The following is a 24743-nucleotide window of genomic DNA, read 5'->3' as shown; positions in this document are numbered from 1 at the left end:
TGACCTTGGCCAACCTGGAGGCCATGGCCATGGCAGTGGGGTATGGGAGCAGCCTAAGACCCCCGTTAGGACGCAAATGGCATGGAGGGGCTGCAGAGGGCACACAGTACTGGGCACACAGTCGGTGGTTTGGTCTGTGCCCAGGTGCTGTAGCCAGGCTAGGCACTGGCGATGGCCAGTGCTGGCCATGCTGGTGTGATCCAGGTGGAGCCCTTCAGGTCTGTGTGCCCTCCTGCTGACTGTGGGAGCACAGACTCAGGCCGTGGTGCCAGTGGAGCTGCACAGCTTTGGGGACACCTGAGCACAGGTGCGCTGCAGCCACAGCCCGGGGAGAGCGTGACACGGAACGGATCCGCTTGGAAGGAACAGCAGTGGGTCATCTGAGCCCTCCGTGCAGACCCCGACACCCACCGAAGGACAAGCTGGCGGTGCAAACGGACGAAGCGGAGCCACCGAAAGCGCCTGCCCACACGCCCGCCCGTCCCGCCTAAGGCCGCACCGGAGCCCTTCCGGCCCCGCCCCTATACCGCCAAGCGGAAGTCGTGTGGGAGGGGCTTGCGGTGGCACCGCTCCCTCTGTGCCTGCAGGCCGCGGGGCCGCCCGGGCTGCCGGCCGTGTCGCCGCGCATGCGTACCCCGCCCCGAGAGCCCTGTCGGGGGTGCTGGGCGGGGCTTGAGGTGGCACCTCGCTCCCCTGGCCCCGCCGAGCCCGGCTCGGTAAATCAGCCGGGAGTCAGCGAAGGGTGGCGCTTGTGCTGGCTCTGCCTTTCGGCGCCTGCGCGTTGCGGTAGCTCCGGGCGGGGCGGCGCGGCCGGGCCGGGGGATGCGGAGAGCGGGGCCGGCCGTACGGGCCGCCCGCGGGCCGCCGCCGCGGGGCCGGCCCCCGCTGCTGCCGCTGCTTCTGCTAGCGGCGGCAGCGCTGTGTGCGCGGGCGGCCGCTGCTGAGCCCTGCGCCGCGCCCTGCTCGTGCCGCCGCGGCCTGCTGGACTGCAGCCGGCAGCGCCTGCCCAGCGGGCCCGGCCCGCGGAGGATTCCGCCGCTGCCCGCCGGCACCACGGGGCTGTGAGTGAGCGCGGGGGGCTGCGGGGCTGGACGGGCGGTGGGCTGTGGGTAGGTCTCGGCCTGGCGGGGGTGCGGGCCCGGGGCCCGGCGGCGGGGGCGGTGCGAGGCCCGGGCTGAAGGGTCGGCAGGGCTCGGCGCTCGGTATCGTTATCTCGCTCTGTAACTCCTGTCAGGAGGGTGCAGTCAACTGGGGGGTCGGGCTCTCTTCCCAGGTAACAAGCAGTAAGACAGGAGGACATAGTCTTCAGCTGTGCCTGGGGAGGTTCGGGTTCGACATCTGGAGGAATTTCTTCACAGAAAGGGTGATGAGGCATTGGAAGGGGCTGCCTAGGGAGGTGGTGGTGTTCAAGGAACGACTGGACGTGGCACTCAGTGCCGTGGTGTGATTTACAGGGTCGTGTTTGGTCATAGGTTGTACTCAATGATCTTGGAGGTGTTTTCCAACCTAACAGTTTCTGTGATTTTGTCCGCGGGATGTTCTCACGGAACCCGGAGGGCTGTGGGCAGAGCACCCGGCAGTGGTGCCCCAGGGTGGGAGGCAGCTCTGCAGGTGGGGTCTCACCTGAGCGGGGCAGAGGGGCAGCATCGCTCCGTCCTTTGCTGCTCATCCTGGGGGATCAGCCCAGGGCTGGGGGGGGGGGCGTTGTTCTGGGCTGCAGATGCACGTTTCTGTTGAGCTTCTCATCCACCAACATCACCAAGTCCTCCTCAGAGCTGCTCTTTATCCATTCTGTATCTATCCTCTGTTGTGGCTTTCAGGATTTTGGCACATGAAGCATGGATGATGTTTTTTCTTCACTAGTACTACTCTAGCAGTTCTGAATCTAAATGACCTATAATGTATACCAGCTGTTTAAAATTAATCAAAGCCTATTTTTTCTCACATGATCAAGTCCCTGATGTGCTTTTCTCTATTAGTTCTGTGATACCATTTCAACTGGCACTGGGGACTAAAAATTCTTCTTTTTCCTAATTCTCAAATTACTTGCAGGTGGTGCTTCCAGTGTGTGTGTGTGTGTGTGTGTGCAGGTTGGTTTTATTTTCACTTTTTGTTTTTATTGAAGCCAGCGGAACAAAACTTGGTTTTTATGATGGAAGTACTCAGGAAACTTCATTTTGCCTCTGAAGTTATATATGTTTTGTGGCTAACCTGGTAGGTGATGAAAAGTGTTGTGAAGTTAGGGAGTTATGAAATATTTTTTTTTGTATGTCTGCCTGTTAACATTAGTTTCTTTAGAGTAAGGAATGCCAGCCCTGTGTGTAGGAGCAGAGAGAAGCACAATGCTGGTGGTCACTGCCTCTAGTCCCATAGTGGCAGGTGTGTTTATATATCCTGGTAACCAGACAGATGATGAATAGAAGTAGTTCAGGTATCAGTTAATTAGTTCAGCAAGTTCTGTTCACAGTAGATTTTTTGGGTGAGCTCAACTGGCTGCCTGCATTCTGCATCAACACCTCTGCAGTGCCACAGTATGCTCAGCTTGGCTGAATTAGGATCATTCTTCATCATCCATAATCACTTTGGTATGTGTGTTCTGTTTTATTTACTTAAGAGATGAGTACCACTTAAGCTCAAAATTAATGTTTAGATGATGTTGTATACAATACCAGATGAATCTCCAAAATACAAATTTTGCATGTTTGCTCTGTATTCTGCTCAGCTTGGGCCTCCCAGTTAAAAAGGCTGCTTAAAGGATGGCTTCTTTGGCTTTGGCTTTTCCAGAACAAGGGAATGGCATCTGGTTCTCCAGAATAGCAGGAGTCTTAGCTGTGTGATTGAATGATCTCTAAACACAGAAAATCAGCCGGTGTATTAATTCTGTTTTTTGTGATCAGTTGGTCTGTTTGAAAAAGAAAAGCATTAGTAACAGAATGTAGATATAAATAATGTCAGAATCACTTTAAATATCAACTCTACCCAACTTCTTGAAAGAGGACTTATTGTAATGAAAACTTCATTGTAGTCCAAATCTGAGTAATAATAGAAAAATACTTCCTGTGCTTTCTGAATTAAAATCTTAATTTCTAACTCAATATTACGACAGTAGGTTTCTGGGGGGGATAACTGGTTGTTAGCACATCCTCATCACCTTGGCCCCATGGCTGTCAGTATTTAGGAGGAATTTGGAGGAATTTAGTGTCCTGAATAATTTTAACTTTTGGTCAGTCCTGAAGTAGTCAGGCAGGTGGACTAGAAGGTTGTTGTAGGTTCCCTACCCAGCTAACATATTCTATTATAGTCTTCCTGAAAGCCTTAGAAAAATCAAGTTTCAGTTTTCTATGTGTATTAATCTTGCTTCCAAGATGTATGTCAGTGCCCGCTAGCTGTGCCTGATATACAGGTTGGTCTGGCTCAGAACCCATGGCCTGGTTTTGCTCATTAGTGGAGTATCTGCACACCTTGAGGGCTGCAGCGTTATCTTCCATGTCCATTGTCTCCTTCCTCCATCTGTTGCGCACTGGTTCTTTGGAAACAGCATGGCTTAGTACTTCCTGCTCTGGTTAAACACTCTGCTCCAAGATTAGACTGCCAGCACTGGCTGGGTGCCTGCATGTTTGAAAAATTCAGGAAAGTCTACTGCTGGGATTTGGGATCATATTTCCCTCCACCTGTCTGTGCCAGGCTCCTGTGGATGCCCAGAGGCTGGGGCTGAGCACGGTCCAGGGGAATGTGGGCAGCTGGAGAGAGTGTCTTGAGCATTCAGCCCCCTGAGGTGGGAAGCCTGCTCAGGAGCAGCTCATGCTTGGTTGTTTTTGTGTTTTTCCTAGTGTTTAGGGCTGGCTTAATTACCACATGTACTGAGGAAGCAGAGCTGCAGAATAGTTCTGCGACTGGCTGCAGTTCTTCTCTCCAGGTTCTCTTGAGTCTTTTTTTTCCAATTGTTTCCAAACCCACACTGCTCTATCTGTATAATTTGCATCCTGGTGTAATTAAAAGAATACATTAACAACTGCCTGACTTGTCATGACACCCAGGATTTTAATAATTCAGCAGAATCTTTACACTGAACCTGAGTGAAAGTTAACAACTGTAACTATACTGTAGTTTGTCAATTGTCAGTCCATGTTGTCTTTTAGTAGGTTGTGGTCTTACAGATCAAAACTAATCTGCCAGAGCTCAGGGAGTGTTTGGACAATGCTCTTAGGCATGCAGTGGAATTTTGGGGTTGACCTGTTCTGGACCAGGAATTGGACTTAATGATTTTTGCAGGATCAAGTTTGGCCCTTGGTGCATGTGGAGTCAAGCACAGGCCCAAAGCTGTTGCAGGAACAGAGGCGTGTGTGGATGCTGTGGCTTGTCCAAACCTGGTTGTCAATGGAAATATTTTGAATTATACTCATTTGCATTTTAATATTCATTTTAACAGATAAATAGAGTTGTGGTTGCAAAGTGTGATTTTGTCTCTTGTGTCAGCATAGCTGCTGCCTGCCTGATACACAAGGATTCAGGCTCTTGGCGTGAGCTTTCGGAGATTCACCTCTGTGCTGGACTTGTACCAGCAAAATGTCACATAGATGGGTTGGTTTCACCTTTTGGACTGACATATGCCTGTCCTTTCTGGCATGGCTGGGACCGGGTTTCCATCACAAACCTGATCTTTTTTGGTCCATCATGACTAGAGGCAGCCTGTGCTCGGAAGTGGATGCCTCTGTTGCATTTATGCACCAAGTCCAAGGCAAAAGTAAGATGCTGTGTAAAGTTACAGCAATGGGAATAGCACCAACACCCAATGTGAGCATTAAAGCTGGATTTAATGACTCTTGCCCATTGAAAGAGTCCAACTCCTGCATTTGATTCTTATAAGTAAAACCAGCTGGTGCTAAAGCATCTGTTTATAAGATTCCCAGCCTCAGGGTTCTCTCTACTTCAGCTTGTTTGGGAATTCTCTGTATATTGTTCCATTAAAATAAGCCTGCCTTGGCTAGTCAGCGTCTTAGGAAACTAAGAAAATGGAAGCAGTTCAATAATGGGTGTTTTGTAAGAAATTACTCTCATGTCCCTGCAAAGTTTTTCTTTCTTGTAGTGGACAAGTGTTGTTCATAAAGCTCTGGATTAAAGCCAAAATTCTCTGGTCAAGTACAATGTTCCTATCAAGAAGCTTTAACTAATTTTTTTTTTTATTCAAACAGAGAAACAGAACTGTTTAGACTTTTAATTGTGAGTGACCACTAAAACAAGCTCTTTTCTTTAGTGAAGGAGCAACTGTATAAAATACATAAATGCAGTTTCAAACTTGAGATTGCATAATGTATACATGTTTTGGGTTTGTTGAGCTTTTTTATTATTATTCCAGGAACTAAATAACTTTTTTCTCTGTTCTCTAGGGATTTAAGTTATAATCATTTATTATCATCCAATTGGAGCATTGATTTGTCTGTCCCTACTCTCCAAGAAGTGTAAGTTGTTTTTTATGAGGATAAAGTCTAAAGATATCCTTTCTAATGAGAATGTTTTAGTGCATGTCAAGATACCTGGTCTGTCTTGCAGAAATATTCAGTGCAAGTTAATTAAAAATTGATGCTCCATATTGGCAGCACATTTTATGTATAAAACTATGGTGTTGTGAGCAGAAATCTTTCTCATGAAAGAGCAGAAGACCAGTGTTTTTAAAGAGAAATGAGGAGTATTTATTTTGGCTATAGCTGATTTCAAATGAAAGAGAAGTAATAGTATCAATGAAAATGAGAAAAGCTAGCGTGTTTCACCATTCAAATTGTTAGTATTTAAGCTCTTGAGGAATCTTTTTTGTCAATTACTAAGTATTGTTAATACAGTAAAATTTTTAAAACCATTGATATTAATTATTTCTGTATACAGAAGGATTTTTCTCCTCTTTGAAGTGTCAGTAATCTTTTTTGCCCTCTATTTAAGGAAAATGAATTACAATGAGCTAAGTGAAATTCCATATTTTGGAGAAACAACTTCGAATATAACTCTTCTTTCATTGTAAGTAATAGCTCATCTGCCTTTTTCTTGTTTAACAAATGGGAGAACCATGTTAGAGTTCTGCTATCAAATTGTAGGAAAACATCTTTTTTTCTTGAAATACTGCTCACATGAAGAGCATCAGGGAATATGTAAGCGCTCTTTAAAGAAATACAAATCAGTTGGACAATCAAGTCACCCTAAATTACCAATAAAATGCAGTTAACCAAGGCAGGCAGCTTTAAAAGGGTGGGATTCAGTCCAGGAACTTCCCACAGGACCAGCTCATCTATAGGCCTCAGAATTTGAATCTGTTCATATGTCATGGTGGCAAATAGCTCTTGGATTTGCAGTATTGCTTTAGGAATTAACACTTTTTTAAGCATGTTGTGCATGTCCCATTTATGAGGCTCACTAGTACTGTTGATATACAGAATCCTCTTGCTGTTTCAGCTGTGCATCCAGAAGGATGAGATGTTGTGATAATCATAGTTATTGCTGATCTTTTTCAGGGTGCACAATACCATTCCAGAAATAAATGCTGAGCAACTCCAGGTCTACCTTTCATTGGAAAATCTAGATCTTAGTTCTAATCTTATCTCAGAAATTAAAGCCTCTTCCTTTCCACGAATGCAACTGAAGTACCTGTAAGTATGAGTGAACTTCTGTTTCTGGGATTCCTGGCTCTACAATGATAGGGTTGGAGACCTCATTTACTCTTAAATTAGTGTCCTAAAGTCGACATCCTTACACAGCTTTGAGCTGCTAGCAGTGCTTAATGGAGCTACAGATGTCCTTGAAATAAAATAGTTTTCATACCAATCTGTATTGTATTTTCCCAAATAACCCGGAAAACAGCAATTGCTGTTGTCAGAATGCAGGTACATAAGCCATCAGGGACAGGGAATAATTTCTGCCCTGTTTGAGTAGATCACTGTGGACATTGTGTTAACCACTTCTACCTGAAACATGGACATGCTGTAAAAATCAGCTCCTCACACCTATTCCTTTGGGAAGAAGGATTTAGCTTGGTGATTTAGATTTCTCATGTAACTTTGCAAGGGTCTTGGGTTCACTTAATCAGTGGTTGCTCTGAGGTGCTTGTGCCATTGTGTTCATCAAATTCTCTGTGTTCTGAAAGGCCTCCTTCCTTTCTTCCTTAGGAATCTGAGTAACAACAGAATAACTACTCTAGAAGCAGGTTGCCTTGATAACTTATCTAGCTCACTAATGGTGATAAAACTGAACAGAAATAGGATTAGTATGATTCCACCAAAGATCTTCAGATTGCCTCATGTGCAGTTTCTGTAAGTAACAATCTTGAAAACATCCAAACAACATTTACAGCTGAGCTGTTAATCTCAGCATGTTCTTGACTTTCACACAGTGATGCTTGTTGCAAGGTGTCTTAATATTTGACTGTCATCTTTATGAAAGGGAACTGAAAAGGAACCGGATTAAAATAGTGGAAAGCCTTACATTCCAAGGATTGGAATCCTTAAAATCCTTGAAAATGCAGCGCAATGGGATTAGCAGACTAATGGATGGAGCATTCTTTGGCCTGGGTAATATAGAGGAATTGTGAGTACGCCTGGTTGTGGAGTTTTTTAGCATAAAGAAAATGGCTCTGGGGGGTTGTGTCCTGTATGGTTTCCCTTACATCAAGGCTGTGCTGGAATATTGACAAAATCATAGGAAAATAGTTTTCCCATTATTTTTATGTCATGTCTGGTTACTTCAGAAGTGGTAAGATACATTTCCCCATTCCTGGAAGTGTTCAAGGCCAGGTAGAATAGGGCTGAATAGGTTGAATAGAGCAACCTGGTCTAGTGGAAGGTGTCCCTGCCCATGGCTGGGAGCTGGAATTGGAAGATCTTTGAGGTCCCTCCAACACAAACCAGTCTTGTGATTCCTTTATATTGGTCTTCTTTCCAGCTTCTTCCTACATGCTGATCAAGAATGTTTGCCTCTGTAGTTGCTTTTTGCTGGTTTTTATTTGCAGTCCCCATAGCATGGGGTTGTTCTTTCCTCCATGACTTTGACAGTGTGAACACAAGGATGTATGATGTGATGTTAGCAGAAGACTTCTTTTCTAAAAAGTTATTTTTGAGAATAGAGATTATAGTTTTGTTTCTGCCACTCATCCCTGAAGCTGGTGTTTAGTTACTCAGTTCTTCATATACTTTAGTTACTTTTTTAAAATTTAACAGGATTGAAAGAATCATGCATTTTGTGTTGTCTGAGGCTTAAAGTTAATAAATAATTTTGACATCCATAAGGTGAAATTTTGTAAGTAGATGTTTCATTTATTATCTATTTGGCAAATGTTTTTTCCGTCTAATTCATTAGAGAACTGGAACATAATAACTTAACAGAAGTAAACAAGGGCTGGCTGTATGGGCTGCGGACATTGCAACAACTCTATGTTAGCCAGAATGCCATCACCAGGATCAGCCCAGATGCATGGGAATTCTGCCAAAGACTTGCTGAGCTGTAAGTCCTGGGCTACTATTCATTGGGGATTTTTGAAATGTTGCAGTTATTGATTGGCAAGAATGAATTACTGAAGGAAGTACTCAATTTCCTTGCTAGGCCCATGGCGATGATGTATTTTAATTATAAGTGTTCTGTTAGAGAAATTAGAACACAATAGTCAATCAAGTCAGATAGTATCTTAATAATTAATCCCCCTGCATGCCTTTAAAGTGTGTGTTGAATGTTTTCAGAGACTTGTCATACAATCAGCTCACTCGCCTCAAGGAATCTGCCTTTGTGGGACTTGGTTTATTGGAGAAGCTAAACCTGAGTGACAATCACATTAATCACATTGCTGATGGTGTCTTTAGAGGTCTGACAAATCTTCAAACCTTGTAAGTACAGAAAACTTCAAACAGACGTTTCAGTTTAATGCAATTTTAGTTTAAGTGGAGCTTTTGGAAGTAGAGATAATGGATATTGCACTGTGGGAGCCTGAGATCATTGTTGGTGCTGTCCTGCCTGCAGGTGTGGAAGGGCTGATAATCTTTTGGTTGCCAAGATGACAGAATTCCAGCCCAGCTAAAACAAGCCAACTGCTCAATAGCAGAGGTATAAGAAACAATGACTTGGTGACCTTGGGTACTCAGATGTGTGTTCTGTGGCTTCTGAGAGGTGTGGGTACCTTGTGTATCCAGTTGTGAAGCAAATAGCCTGGAGCTCTTTATTCTAGAGGGTTTCCCTAGGTTTGGAACCTCAGAAACCAAGGACTGAACCTTTCTGTGTTGTAGAAGGTGTGGTTTAGCCCATCTTGCTCATGTTCTGACCTCACAAACATAACTGGGGGTGTAGAGTTGCTTCTTGCTGTTTAAGGCACAGCTTTGCACTTGCCAGGACCTTTTCTGGCAGATCTTGGATATTTCTGAAGAGATCCAGTCCTGTCCCAAGTAGATCTGAACAGTTGTAATTATCTTAAACAACAGTACTTGAGAAAGGAGTGAAAATTTATAACCCCTCTGTCACTTCATTAAATAAATGCTTAATTAAGCAAATTCACCGGAGAGGTTCATGTAAGCAGTCATACTCTGTTAACTTTAATACAACCTTTTAATTAAATAATTAAACCTAATTTCTTAGATTTAGAGTAGCATGAAAAAGAACAAGAGCAGATTAATTATTAAGTTGTCCTGGGCTCTCAGGGATGTCAACAGTGAGGGCCTGGCCCTTTGCTTTGGGACTGGAATGTGCAGGATGGAGAGCAGGGGTGATTAACAAGGCTCCAAGCATTAGTGCCCAGCCAGGCATGAGGAGCCGACTCCTCTCTCACACAATGAGGGGTTTTCTTTTGGGCTGCTCACTCATTTTGCTGAGTGGTCTGAGTAGTGGAGTGTAAAAATACCTCAAAAAATGAGAGATACCATGTGGTTTTTGTTCCATTGCTGGTTGTGTGCTGGTTGTTTGGTGCTACAGCTGGTGTATGTATTTCTGTGTGTGATTTTGACAGGACTTCTATATTTCAGAGTAAGAAAAGTAAGAAAATTGTTGTTACCACTGATGATATCCTGGAGGTTGATCCCAGTCTCTTCCACAATGGTGTTCTACACAGTTTACAGTCTCACATAATGGGAAAGTAGATACTTCATTTTCCCCTCATTAGCACAGGGAAAGAGGTGCTTATATGAGTGGTATATACAGTTGCCTGTGTATGCAGCTAGATTTGTGTCAGTTGACTTGTTTGGAAGCTTTATCTAGCTGTTCGTAGAATATTTTTTATTAGCATGATTTCCTTTAAATACACTCCTCTCTATGCATGGTGGTATCAAAACAGCTGCTTTTGGCTCAGTCCATGCCATTCAGGCTAAAAATGCAAGTGAATTTATTTCATCTTCTTTCTGAAGAGCATTTAATCCTCTCCAAATTGTATTATTGCTGTATTGCTTTTGCTGTTCAGACCTTTCTTCTCCATGAGGGGCTGAAGTGCTATGCTGAGGTCAACCAGAAATACCATTAGCTGATAACAAGATTTGTGAGCAGAATATCAACTTCATCTTGAAAAAGCCACCAAGGTGTGCCTGACAGGCCTACACTGTAGCCTGGGTGTAATTCCTTAATATGCTAATGCTGGTATAAGCCTGTTACTTGTGAAGGTTAATGCTGCTGGTGTATTGGTTAATTCCCTTACATGAACCAACTTGCTTCAAGAGCCTCTCCCAGCTCCTGGCATATAGTCCATCACATGAAAAGTACTGGTCAGACTGGGGCTTTCCTTAAATGCCACATCAAGAAGTTCTGCTGTGGAATTTGTTTGTGGTGCTTACTGCAGCACTTATGAAGTTTTCCCTTTTGCCCCTCTGAAGTGAGAAATTCATTTCCTGACAAGTTTAGTTTTGTAAAAGTTTGAAACCTTGCAGGTGTGCCAGAGCCCCATACCTGGCCTGTCTTCCCCAGCTCACCACTAGCCCTGGTTAGAATGATGTTCCAAGTCTTCTTTCTGAGAAATGTCTTCTCCTGCAGGGACTTGCGGAACAATGAGATCTCCTGGGCCATAGAAGATGCAAATGAAGCTTTTGTGGGACTCAGCAGGCTGGATAAACTGTATGTATTACAAATTAGGGGAGCAACAGCATTTCCCAGGCATGCAGAGAGGGAGAGTGCAAAATATTAAGTAATTGCCAGTCAATGACATGAGGTAGAAAGCCTTTCTCACAGTGTTTCCACTTGTGTGTAACAACCACTCGATGTAGTCCTGAGTTCCTTGTTCAGGGGCATCAGATCCATGTAGCACTGCATTTCCTTACAGCACCAATTTGGTGAGATGAAGCATAAGTATTTGACTGCATTTATTATTGAATACCTCACTCCCTCTGTGTGGTGATTGTCATTTTTTGTGTTTCTGTGGTTTGGGTAAAAGTTACTACTTATCAAAAAAACAACCCCCAAAATACAAAGTATTTTTGAGCAAATTTGAAACACTATTGCATTAACAAACTGCTTGATACTTAGACTGTGCACTTTTCATCCAGTGCCACGTGTTTTCTGGGAAGCTCCATCCTGTGTGGTTACAAACTTTGTTTATAACAAGTAGCCTGGTGTGAGGGTGCGGTCCAGGAAGTTGTGTGGTGGTAGCAGGTTGGTATTAGGAAGTTATTGCTCCATTCCCAAATTCTACTTACTGCTCTTTCATCCTCCTGACTTAAATTATCTTCTGACACATTTCTGACCCAAATCTCTAATTTGAAAATAGAAAAGAAGCCCTGTTCTCAGGAAAAATAGTTGAGCCTTTAAGCTAAAAAGAATAGTGTTTAGTCCTGTATCTCAGCTACAATTAGAAAAAAATGTAGTTAAGCATCATAGGTATTTCTTTTGGGTCTTGTTTCTGAACTCATATTGACATTCAGACTGGTTTCTGGGCCTTTATTTTCAGAATCTTGCAAGGAAACCAAATTAAGTCAATTACCAAAAAAGCATTCTCTGGTCTCGAAGGACTTGAACATCTGTAAGTATTTTAATTTGTAGAACTCCTAATTATTTGTCAACTTTAGTCTTGTGTTCTTTGTGAGATTTTCAAGCATTTAACTGAAGGCAGCATATGAAATCACACTGACTCCTCATTGTACTCTTTGCTTAACTTACAGAGATTTAAGCAACAATGCAATAATGTCCATCCAAGAAAATGCCTTTGCCCAGGCTCAGCTGAAGGAGCTGTAAGTTCATAACAATTATTTAGAGATTCTTTACCAGCCCTACCTTGGAAAGAATTCTTCAGCCATTGTAGGGTTGTTTGAAGTTGTCTGAAGTGTGCCTGCTTTCATCATGAAATATTTGCAGCAATGCTGGTAAAATATCAACTCAAAGTTGGTAGCAGAATATTTAGATTTAAGGTTTGATAAAATCTTCAACTGCATTTCCTTATTTGCAGTTAGGAGGAGTTAACTTTTTCTTGCAGTACTGAACCATTAAGCTTTTCCTATCCTGATTTTGCAGCAGGCTCAGTGCTGCATGTAGGCAGTGAACAAAACAAATAATTCATCAGGAATCTCTCAGGGGGATTAGCAAATCCTGTGTTTTTCTTCCTATTTTTGGGGCCTAGGGAAAGGCTTTAAAATTCACAGCTAGACAAGATTTTCTATGTGCTCAGCAGTTGTTTAAGCTGATAGGGTCTCTTGTGGTCTTTAGACATCTGAAGTAGTATAATGTGAAATGACCTTCACACCCAAGACTAATACTACTGTAATGCAGTCCTTTCTGTGAGATAAAGTCTCTGACTGTTGTAATCTGGTCTAAAACTGTTTACTACTCCATTAGTTAACCTTGGCCAGATGGACTTAGTCTGCAAGATCTGCTGCTGTGAGGAGACTATTTCAGGTATTAAAGTTGCCTTCTCTGATGTATTTTAAAAGTGATGAGTCATTGATATGTGCAGGCAAAGAGCAGGATGGAATCCTGGCTTGTTTGGTGCCTCTTTTCTCCCATGACTGGCTGCATCTTAGGATACATCATTAGGATACATTCTTATTAAATGCTAGACTGTCTCAAGTCAGTCAAACTCATATTTGGAGTATTTGGCAAATAAAACTCAGCCCCCATGTCTTGAAGGCAGTTCAGAGGTGGCGTCTGGCTCTCCAGCGAATGAGTAATAATACTTGGGAAACTTTGAAAGCAGGTGGTAGGAAAGAAGAGACCCATCATTGCTTTCTGTCGGTAGGTCTTCTGTCGAGCAGAGAAAACAAGCTGTTGCAGTTGATATCTGTATGAAGTAAATCACTTTTGGCATTAAATATTTATCAGCTGGCATTAAAATGAGAATTGAGGCTTTTGCTCATTTCATAATGGCAGTTGTGTTTAGTTTGAAACATGGAGCTGCGCTGCAATGTTATGTTCTTTTAATTGCTTTAAAGAGGGATGAGATAGTTGTAAAGACAGGCTTAGTGGTTTTGGGATTGTTTTTTTAGAAGTTGAAACTCTGAGTTTATATTCTCCAGGATTAAAATGAAATGTTAGGTTTTAATGATGATATAGAGGGACTGATTCTAGCATAAATACCCAAGATTTTATAATAAATACTTATAAGTATAAAATAATACTGTAAATATGATATGTCTGTATCTGTATGCTTTAAGTTGCTTTGCTGTGTGAAATCACATGTATGCATGTGAACTAACCTTCACTCACCATTTTGTTTTGCTCTGTTTCTGCAGAGTGTTGAACACAAGCAGTTTGCTTTGTGATTGCCAGTTGAAATGGCTGCCCCAGTGGCTCAGTGAGAACCATTTGCTGCGGGCTGTCAGTGTCAGCTGTGCTCACCCTGACTGGTTGGCAGGACAAAGCCTTCTCAGTGTGGACCCTGATGACTTTGTTTGTGGTTTGTATTTTTAGTGACTTTTGATACAAAAGCACAGTAACACAAGTCATGTAGCTGAAATCAGGCTGTAGTTCTGAGGAGGTACTTGGTCCTGGCCATGGTGCCCATGTACATCCCTGAGTCTGCTGTAAGTTTGGGGTTTAATTCTGCATCTCTTTGCTGTTCTGTGGTGTTTGAGCACTGAAGTTAACCTGAAGGAGTAGTGCTGTTGGGCATTGTTTTTTATTTAGCTTACTAGTAAGAAAGGATTATGCTTTCATTCTCCCTGCTTATGACTACCTTTAGCTTTGTAAGGTCTGTTTGACATTTTCTTCCTGCTTCTTGCCTGTACCAGCAGAATATTGCAGAATCATAAAATAGTTTGGGTTGGAAGGGACCTTAAAGATCATCCAGTTCCAACCCCTGCCCTAGACAGGGACACCTTCCATGAGAACAGGTTGCACGAAGCCCTGTTCAACCTGGCCACGAGCTCTTCCAGGAATGGGACAGCCACAGCTCTGGGCAGAAATTAGAGTAGTTCAGGCTCTGGCACATTTTCTGGTGCTCCATAACTGTGATTTTTATGGTGATCTGAAACTCTTTGCCCAGAGTCTGCATGAAGCCTGTGGCAGGCCTGATGTTTCCTTTTCCTGGTGGGCAGATTTTATAACAGTTATTTGTGTATGTGCAATTCTTTCATTGCTTTGGTGGCAAAGGCTACAATAGTAATCATGTAGGTGCATGCACCTACTTCTCCACTCCAGTACCACCACAGTGGCATCTGACAGAGCTCTGCATGTGCCTGTGGGAGTGTCTTGGCTGAATTTATGGATATGGAAACCATTTTCATCGAGTGGGATGAGTTAGTGGAGTTCCAGCTTGTTATGCTTTGTGCTTGTAGAACTTCAAGGCTCTTCAGGGTATTTAAACTATCTGAAAGTAAGTCTCAGTCCTTCATAAAATGGTCTGGCTCTTCAGCTGAGCAGGATTTTTGAGTGTGATCTAAATATAGCAAGTTTCAGAAGCTGGACAAAAGGCAGGGCTGCTCAGCACCACATTTCTACACTGATTGTTTTCAATGCTGATTCTTCTGCCTCCTTCACAGCTTGATTTCCAGCTCAAAATAGCTGAATGTGTGCCCCTCAAGCATGACATCTGTTCCCAAAGTTTTGGTTTTGTTTGCATTCTTTTGAGTGAGTTTTCTTGCAATATTAATTCAAGTTTAAGAGGAAAGTAGCTGATCTTCGTGCTTTTCTTTTCAGATAATTTCCCTAAACCACAGATCAGAGTGCACCCAGAGACCACGGTGGCCCTGCGAGGCACAAATGTGACCCTGATGTGCACTGCTGTGAGCAGCAGTGACTCCCCCATGGCCACAGCCTGGCGCAAAGACAGCGAGGTCCTCTATGATGCCGACGTTGAGAACTTTGCCAGGTACCAGCAGCAAAGTGGGGAGGTGCTGGAATACACCACTGTCCTGCACCTCTTCAATGTGAATTTCACTGATGAAGGGAAATACCAGTGCATTGTCACCAATCACTTTGGCTCCAATTATTCCAACAAAGCCAAGCTGACTGTCAATGGTAAGTGATAATGGTAAAAAAGGAGAAACACTCTGAACCTAAAACTCCATTTAAGTAGCTACAAGTCTATTTTTCACAAGCTGGCCCAAAATACTCTTGCAAATATCAATGGGATTTAGATGTATCACACATAATTTTATAAAGCTGGAAAGAAGTGATTTTTTTTTTTTTTTGTGGATGAAAAACCTCTGTTCACTTTTTTGACAGTGGCGTTTATCTCCCATGCTTGATTAGAACACAATTAGTTGATCATTTTGTTAATTGGAGGTGGAATTCTTTAAACTAAAAGCTCCCTCTACTGTCTCCTCAGAACTCAGCACCTTTCCCACATGTTTGTAAAACTGGGGAAGACTCATCAGAAAATAAGTGGTAAAAACTCAGAAAAGTCAGAAGTGAAGTATTTTTTTTTTTATTTCTAGCCATGATGATTGTCTTCTTCCCTCCCCTTCCCTCAAAATAAACAATGTTCACATCAGTCAGCAGACCACTGGTCCCCACAGTACCTCAGAGAAGAGGTGAGATGGAAGCATGCCTTCCCTGTTAGCAGAGAAGAAAAATGTGGCAAAGACTTTTCCCTTGATTCTTTCCATGAGAAATCATCTTCTTCCCTTCATCATCTTAGAGGAACTTAAGGGCTTTAAACTGAAAGAGAGTACATTTGCATTGGATAGTAGGAAGAAATTTCTCCCTGTGAGGTTGGCACAGGTTGCCCAGAGCAGCCGTGGCTGCCCCATCCCTCTAAGTGTTCAAGGCCAGGCTGGATAGGGCTTGGAGCAAGCTGGGAGATTGGAAGGTGTCCTTGCCCTTGTCTTAAGGATCTCTTCCAAATCAAAGCATTCTGTGGTTCTATGAACACTGCAGGTACTGCATTTAAATTTTGGGAGAAAGGCTCTTAAAACTAACCACTGAAAATTTGTGCAGTTCTTCAGAAGAATCTGTTGCTCTCTCTTATGGAGTGTTTCAGATATGTTTTCAAATTTGCTCTCTACTGTGGAGCTTTTGCTGCATTTTACCTGATAATGAAAATGCTGAATTGATGTCCCCTTTGTTCCAGAGCTCCCTTCTTTCCTGAAAACTCCCATGGATCTCACTATTCGCACCGGGGCCATGGCCCGCCTGGAGTGTGCTGCTGAGGGCCACCCACCCCCACAGATCTCCTGGCAGAAAGATGGTGGCACAGACTTCCCTGCTGCAAGAGAGAGGAGGATGCATGTCATGCCTGAGGACGATGTGTTCTTCATTGCAAATGTGAAGATGGAAGACATGGGGATCTACAGCTGCATGGCCCAGAACATCGCAGGGGGACTGTCAGCCAATGCTACCCTGACTGTGCTGGGTAAGTGTGACTGGCCTGTACTGGCAGATGGATCCCTGCACATCTGCGGTGGAAGTGTAGCTTAGCTATAAGTAGCAAGTTGAAATGGTGGAGAATGAAGTTAAAATACAAGGAGCAGCACTTGGTGTGATGTTTACACAGTGAAGCTTTAGAACCTGAGTTGCAGAGCTGCCTGGTGGAGTTGGAGTTAGTGTGATCTTTGCAGGGAGCTGAGGGGCATATCTTAGTCCAGCAGTGTAGGTCAGGCAAGTAATTTGTGTCGCCTTATAGCAAATTTTGTCACAGGTAACAAACTTGCCACAAAGAAGACCAATGGGATCTTGGGATGCATGCGAAAGAGCATTGCCAGTAGGTCAGCAAGGTGATCCTGCCCCTCTGCTCAGCCCTAGTGAGGCACATCTGGAGTGCTGTGTCCAGTTCTGAGCTCCTCAGGACAAGAGGGAGAGTCCCTGGAGCAAGTCCAGCAGAGGCTACAGAGATGATGAAGGGACTGGAGCATCACTCTTAGAAGGAAATGGTGAATGGTTGGACTTGATAATCTTAGAGGCCTTTTCAAACCTAAATGATTTCATGATTCTGTGAAAGGCTTATGGAACTGGGCTTGTTCAATCTTGAGAAAAGATGGCTGAGAGGAGCCCTCATCAGTCTGTGTCCGTGTCTGCAGGGAGGGGTCAGAGGATGGACCTGGCTCTGCTTGGTGCTGCTCAGCAATGGGACAAGAGGCCAAGGGCAGAAACTGATGCACGGCAAGCTCTGCATGAATGTGAGGAAGAACTTCTTTACTGTGCAGGAACAGGCTGCCCAGAGTGGAGTCTCCCTAGCTGGAGATATTCCTGGGTGCAATCCTGTCCCATGTACTCTGGGATGACCCTGCTTGAGCAGGGAGGTAGGACCAGATGACCCACTATGGTCCCTTCCAAGCTGACCCATCCTGTGAACTATGCTGAGTAAAAATGGAAGGTCAGTTCCTTCCAGACTCTTAACATTATGGCCAAATTTAGAATTGGAGTGGCACAGGTTTCCCAAAGCAACTGCAGCTGCCCCATCCCAGGAAGTGCTTGAAATGCTTGGGTGGGGCTTGGAGCAACTTGGTCTAGTGGAAGGTGTCCCTGTCTATGGCAGGGGATGGGACGGGATGATCTTTGAGTTTCCTTCCAGCCCATTATATTTTTCCATGATTCTTTAAAGTTATCTTACAATTTCACTTTTTGTCCCAGAAACTCCTTCCTTCATGAGGCCCCTGGAGGACAGGACAGTGACCCGAGGTGAAACTGCCGTCCTGCAGTGCATAGCTGGTGGCAGTCCTGCCCCTCGCCTCAACTGGACCAAGGACGATGGTCCCTTGACAGTCACCGAGCGGCATTTCTTCGCTGCAGCAAATCAGCTCCTCATCATTGTGGATGCAGGACTGGAGGATGCTGGGAAGTACACATGCATCATGTCCAACACACTGGGTACTGAGCGTGGCCATATTTACCTAAATGTCCTGGCTTCCCCCAACTGTGATTCTTCCCAGAGTGCCATTGTCCATGAAGAGGATGGCTGGACAACAGTAGGGATTGTGATTATCGTTGTTGTGTGTTGTGTGGTGGGAACGTCCTTGGTGTGGGTTATCGTCATCTACCACATGAGGAGAAAGAATGAGGACTACAGCATCACTAACACAGGTTAAGTGTCAAATCAACTGTCTCTGGTCCTGTTTTTAGTCAAAAACACTTTAAATTTCTGGATTTGTTACATATGGATAAGATTAAAGAACTGAAGATTTCCTTCTAAAATCCCTTCAGGGTTTTGCTCAAATTCCTCCATTTTAGAAGTTCTTTTAAATACCAGAAGTGTGCTAATTCTATTCCTTATACACTAGGTTTGCCCTACATTGAGGGAAAACAGTAAAGTTTGGAAGTAGATATTTGAATAAATTTAGAAATGTTTTCAGGGCCTGGAATAATAGGTGTAAAGTATCTTTCTGGCCCTGTCAGCTTTGAACTGGCTGTCTGGATTTCTAATTACTGAGGCAGAAAAACAATACCTACATGCAAGTTGAAATTCTGGATATTCTTGTTAATGTGGGGAATAGTGGTGTTAATACCTTGAAATCTTCACACTGTTTAATGTTGCCAATGTTAATTCTGCCTTGCAGAGGAGATGAATCTACCTGCTGACATTCCCAGCTACCTGTCCTCCCAAGGAACACTGTCTGAGCCTCAGGAAGGCTACACTAGCTTGGAGGCAGGGAGCCATCAGCAGCTGATGCCTCCAGCTGGCAGCTACATGCACAAAGGCACAGATGGTAAGCAAAGGCCTCAGGTGTGTTGCCAGTGCCTCATCAGGATGCCAATGTACAGTCTCATCCTCACAGCTTAAGTGTCAAGATAGATCTTTATCCTGTTTCTTTCCTTTGGCATCTCAAGAGCCCAGGCAGAAGAGGTGGAAAATAGATTTTGCTTGGCAGATGACTAACTGTGACTCCTATCCTTGGTATAAGGTTGGCTGGTTGGTTTGTTTTAAGGTTGGTTGGCTTGTTACAGTTATAACTAAAGGGTCTGCACTATTTCCCTACCTTTTTTGGACATTTTTCTGGATGTTTATGTCATTGAGATGCCTTCTTTGTCATCAAAATGCTGAGGACTCATCACTCATTATATAGGCTGGCTTGAAAATTGATCCTCAGTGTAAATTTTTCACACCCATCCATGGTCCCTCCAGCCCAGTCGCACTGCACTAGAGTCTGTATGAGGAAGGAGTTGAGAAGCAGCTCATCTAAGTGACTGGTTTATCATCAGCTCTGATCTGTGTGGGCATGCAGGGGCAAGTCAGGTCCAAGCTGGATGTGGGCAGGTATCCCAGTTTAATCCCTAGGCTGTTTCACCCTGGTGCCCAAGCTGGCTGCACTTGCATTGAACTTTTTTGCCCATGAAATAGGGGAACATGTCTATGGGTTCCCCTGGTCAGCTTCAGAAGGGGACTGCTGTGGAGAATTTGGATGGGGGAACCTGGGGGATTTCTCATGTGACCTCTCAAGCCAAGTACTCTGTTACTCCCTTAACTCTAAAAAGAGCCTTCAATCTGTGCTGCTGTAATAAATGATCATACCAGGACATAAAGCCTGTGAAAATCTGGCATCCTCATCCTTTTGAGAGTATTTTATTTTTCCATTGTGTTCATCAGGTGGTGCAGCACCATTAGTGATCTGCTCAGATTGTTATGACAATGCCAACATCTACTCCCGGACCCGAGAGTACTGTCCCTATGCCTTCATCACCGAGGAGGACCCCCTGGATCAAAGCCTCCCGAATCTCATGGTGCAGATGCCCAAGGAAACGTACACAGCACACACCCACAATGAAACCAATGCTCTGGGTAATCTCTTAGGAGACAGAGATGTGCCTGTCCTCCTTGCCAACCATGACAAAAAAAGTGATAAGAAAATCTCTTCCCAGCAGATTATTGGTGAGTGTCCACTTTTCCTTTTGTTGCTTTGTATTCCCTAATAACTTTGGCTTTCATTATGCTGCCCTTCACTATTGACAAACAGCTTCAAGTGCCAGTAGTTTGTGGAATAACTCGCATGTTAAAATACTTGTTCTCCAAATGCCCGTGTTGCATCAGCAAGCAACAGCTTGCATCCAGTACCTGAGATTGAAGAGGGTGATGTTAAAAAGATAGAATTTCTTAATTTGCAGGTTTAAGTTTGTGGAATGTGAGTCTTTGCTTATACTTCAAGGACATGTGTTAACCAAAAGTTGGAGCTTCACATAAGAAATTCAAATAGCCTTTCTGTTTGAGCTGGCCTGAAGTTCAAAGAGCTCCCTAAATTGGTTATTTTTCTGTTGACTTTCTTCCAGATCACCTTTTTAAAAATTCACACTGAAGCTCTATGTGTTCCTGGTTACTGTAAGAGATTGCTGGAAAAGGAGAGCATCTAGTAAAATATGCTCTCAAAACCAGAGAAAATAATCTCAGAAGGATTGTAATTGCCGAGTCACAGAGCTCAAATCTTTTTAAAATCTCAGTGTGATTGATCTCTGCTCTTTATGAGCAGTGACAGCACCTGAGGAACAGCTGGAGCTGTGTCAGGAATGGTTTGGATTGGGTATCAGGAAAAGGTCCTCCCTCCAGTGGGTGGTTGGGCACTGCCCAGGTTCCCCAGGGAATGGTCATGGCCCCAAGGCTGCCAGAGCTCAAAGAATGTTTGGACAACGCTCTTCAGGCACAGGGTGGGATTTGTTGGGGTGTCTGTCCAGGGCCAGGAGTTGGACTCCATGATCCTTGAGGGTCCCTTCCAACTTAGGATATTCCTTGACTCTATGAACTTGCTTCTGTTTATCTTCTAATTTTTCTCCCTCAGAGCCCTTCCAGGTTCCTCTGTGGGGAGGCAGCAAAGACCTGGCTTGCTCTCACCCGCAGTTCCTGCACCATCCGTTGGCCCACGAGGCGTCACAGCCACTCCGGAGCGACACTATTGCCAACAGTTGCCGGGACCAGGCATCACCCAGGTCCTGCCACAGGCTGCGGGAGGAGAGTTTTGATTTTAACAGGACACGGAACATTCATGACCACAGTGAAACCACATAAAACACTCGCAAAGCCTTGAAAGCAAATCCACGTTTTAACTGACTGTATTTACTACCTCAGTACTAACCTAACCCCAAGGCCAAAGATGCTTGTGTACGTGTCTGCAAGTACTAAAGAGTCAGACTCTCTTGGAGGAGATGGCACGTGTCCTTTTTTCTGCAATTTTTCCATTGGAAATGGGAATGTGCACCAGAGAACACATGGAAAATTAGTGCTATCTACAAAAATAACATTAAAACATGGATTGTGTGATGCTGGAAGCAGTCTTTGTGGTGGTGCATGTTTTGGAAAGCTCTGAAGAATGTGTGTAGCTATTTCAGTGTTTTGTCTGCTTGGAAACAAACCATCAGGGCCTCCTCATGGAATTCCCCCGGAACTGTAAGTGTAAAACTCTTGGCCAGCTTTTCCTTCCTTAGACTGTTGGCAGGTGTCTGTTGCCAGTCTGAATTTGGGGCTTGTTTTCTTCTATGAATAATGGACTCTAGTTGTAAATAAACTCGCATTTATAAATATTTTGTATACACTAAGCAAATAAATGTGTTGACTGTAATGTAAATTATTTTTTATTATGCTAAAGTATGTATCACACTGTTAGTCTTGACAGCTGCATATTAAGCCATATGGGGAGCTTGGGGGGACTGAAAGCTTGTTTGTGAGGGAGTAGAGCTGTCTTTGTTTTGAAAAGTGCATTTACTTATAGATATGTGGTAGAACTGTGATATTGATGAATTTCATTGTTGCCTACAACTGTGTGCCTGGCTGCAAGCTGATTCATTTCATGATAGTAGCAGAATTTCAAGGTTTATCTAAGCTTTTATCTATGAAAAAACCCTTTGTATTGTATCTGCTGAGAGGGTCTCCAGCTGACAGTTAAGTGAACTTTTAAAAAGAATGTGGTGATGAAAAGCATGAGGTAAATTGAGAGAGCACTTGATGAATACTTATTTTTTCTGCATAGCCAAAGGCATATGGAATTTAAAACACTGATCCTTTTCTTTTGTAAAATATCAGGCTACATTGTTGAACTAATAGTTCCCTTAAATCTTGGTGTGGTCAAAATATTTAAATATTTGAGAATATTTAAATGAGAAATGATACAATGCAGGGAACCCCTCACTACTGAAAGATCTTGCTGACACAGAGGAAGCTCAGACTCCATAGTTTCAGTGAGATGTGCCTGAGAAAATGAGGATGACAAATGACATTATAAAGGCTTCCTGGAAAGTTGTTCTTTTTGGGGGAAAATGCCCCTTTTTGGTAGAAGGTGTTAAAAGACTCCTCAGGGATGGGTTTTCAGCAGGTACATTGTGCTCTGTGGTCACGCCTTTAGAGTGAGGTGCTTCCTTCCTGGTCACTACTGTCTGCTTTGGAGCTATAGGATTTGGACCCAAATAAAGCCATCTGTGTGATATTTTTGTAAAGAAACCCCTTTTTGGCCCAGCTCAGTTGTAGGTATGTGAGAATTCCCATTGATCCATTCCTGGACTGATAGATTTACGACTCAATTGTTAGGTCTAGTCGTGCAGAATCACAGCAGAATTTAGAGACTGAAGTATTTGAGTAAATGAGTGGGGAAACACTGGGATTAATGATGCTTTTCCCATGACTCTTTGGACAGGAATAATAGTCAAAACCTTGCAAATGGGTAAATATTTTTAAGGCCTTTTCCCATGCTCTCAAAGCCAGCATGGCTGCTTTGGTAGACAGCAGCTTTAGTGGGGAGGGGATGCAATTGTCCTTGACCTTTTGGTAAAATAGAGAGAAACACAGGTTTGTAAATTTTGGAATTCTGACAGGTGAAATCTTTAACAAAAAAGAAATTTATCAGTTCATTTCTTTCTGGTTTTATTTCCTCCAGACTTTTCCTTCCCAGACAGCATTTAAGGCACAGTGCTTATTCTGAATCCAAAGTGCTCCCTGCTGCAAGGACCCAGCATTGTCAGTTTAAATCCAGATGAAAAAGGTCAGGTCATGCCATGAAACTATAGCAGCAGCAAAGCCTTACCATTTTGGGCTGCTCTCTCAGCCAGTAGTCACTCAGGCTACTGGGACAAGGTGCTGCTGGCATCTGTGATTGCCAGCAGTGGGGAAACCGCATCCCTGCTGCTGCTCTCTCATCGCCATTTGGCAAATGCTTATTCCTGTTTCTTTCATTCCTCTCTAGCTTTGTAGGAGCTGAGCTCACACATCTGTCACAGTGCAGCTGGCATCATCCAGGCCCTGAGAGTACTTGGGGTACAACTCTCTGGAGCAAGAGAATTCACTTTAGGTAGGTGAGACCTGCTTGTCCTGGGTCAGGGCTTTAAAATCGCTACTGTCTGTACCAGGACTATGCTGGCTGTCAGAGAGTGCAGCTAAAGCTGCTCTGATTTCTGTGAGAGATTGGCCTATAAAAGCTGAATCCTGATTTAAGACATTTACATCCTTCCATGAGCATTTAAAGTCCATAAGCTGGTTGTAAATAGCTGATGCTTGTAAGTAGGTGACACTTTGCTGCACTGTGGAAAAACTTCTTTGGTAGACTTGGAGGAGAAAATCATGTGTGTCTTGTTTCCCCTTTGTAGAGGGACAGAGTGGCCTTTCTTTTTTCAGTAAAAACAAGCAATTGCCTCAATCAATGCCAAAGCACTACCGGTACAGGAACTGAGGGGGTTCAGAAGCAGCAAGAGCAAAGCTGCTTCTCTTCCCTCTTGCTATTTCCTATTGTCTATTTATATTTTTTTTTTCACAGCAGAATGTATATTTTGTATAGCATATGTAATATATGATTGTCCATTGTAACATATGTCCAAACAATAAAATGCTGTATACATTGAGCATTCAGTGTAACTCTGTTAGTTTGCAAATTGAATCATTATATTTTTTCCTATGGTATTTAATTTTCATAGGGGGAAAAAAATAGAGTAAACTTTGCCAGCTGGACATGGTTCTGGGACTCTGAGATTTGGACAAGGTAAGCTCTGGAGGGTGTTTGCATCTCAACCATTCTCTGATTCTGCGGTTGTCATTTCAGTTTTCCTGCAGGAAGTACCTGTACCCTTTTTGGAAAATGGAGGAGGGGTGGTTCTTCCACAGTAGTGTTAACTCTGTGCCAGGAGCCTTGCACATCACTGTGCTCCCCACACTTTTCTCCTGCTTTTCCAATGCTGCCCTCCTGCACTCTGGATCCTCTGAAAAGATGATTTTCTTTCTAGCAATGAACTGTCAGCACAAGTTAGTGGGAGCATCTCCCACATGCCAGCTCAGCTGCAGGAGGTGCCGCTAGCCCAATCCCTCCTGAAAACCAGCATGAGCTTTTTATTCCTTTGAATAACTCCCTCTCTCTCTCCCTGCATTCTTCTGCTGGTTCATGTTCTGATAATCACCTTTGTTTTTCTGTGCTCTGTCCTGTGTTCTTCACTCTTGTACCTGTTCCCAGATCTTAGCACTGACTAGCTTTTCCCAG

At 43.6% G+C, this 24743-nt stretch overlaps 1 protein-coding gene across 3 annotated transcripts; it reads left to right on the top strand.

Moving 5' to 3' along the window:
* Positions 1-681: 681 nt before the first annotated feature.
* LRIG2 (leucine rich repeats and immunoglobulin like domains 2) lies at positions 682-24114 on the top strand. 3 transcript variants are annotated; one of them, XR_013185240.1, is made up of 19 exons: positions 682-1061; positions 5388-5459; positions 5935-6009; positions 6501-6635; positions 7152-7295; positions 7426-7569; positions 8338-8481; positions 8715-8858; positions 10978-11058; positions 11888-11959; positions 12099-12167; positions 13662-13825; positions 15067-15387; positions 16442-16723; positions 17941-18390; positions 18864-19013; positions 19892-20173; positions 21072-23261; positions 23463-24114. XR_013185240.1 is itself a non-coding variant. In XM_054648958.2 (18 exons), the coding sequence occupies exons 1-18, from the start codon at positions 823-825 to the stop codon at positions 21296-21298; spliced, it is 2982 nt and encodes a 993-aa protein (XP_054504933.2). In that variant the 5' UTR covers positions 682-822; the 3' UTR covers positions 21299-24114. The 3 variants fall into 3 exon arrangements, 2 of the variants coding, with proteins under 2 accessions (XP_054504933.2, XP_054504931.2); XM_054648958.2 differs by having other exon boundaries at positions 17941-18177; positions 21072-24114; XM_054648956.2 differs by having other exon boundaries at positions 21072-24114.
* The last annotated feature ends 629 nt before the right edge of the window (positions 24115-24743 follow it).

The sequence above is a fragment of the Agelaius phoeniceus genome, chromosome 25 (assembly GCF_051311805.1).
Source record: "Agelaius phoeniceus isolate bAgePho1 chromosome 25, bAgePho1.hap1, whole genome shotgun sequence".
NCBI lineage: Eukaryota > Metazoa > Chordata > Aves > Passeriformes > Icteridae > Agelaius > Agelaius phoeniceus.
This window is presented reverse-complemented; position numbering and strand designations above follow the sequence as displayed.

Coding starts and splice junctions, on each gene's coding strand:
- LRIG2 (XM_054648956.2), top strand. CDS start 823: ATGCGGAGAGCGGGGCCGGCCGTACGGGCCGCCCGCGGGCCGCCGCCG. Junction 6,010..6,500: donor AATATAACTCTTCTTTCATT/GTAAGTAATAGC, acceptor GATCTTTTTCAG/GGTGCACAATACCATTCCAG. Junction 15,388..16,441: donor AGCCAAGCTGACTGTCAATG/GTAAGTGATAAT, acceptor CCTTTGTTCCAG/AGCTCCCTTCTTTCCTGAAA.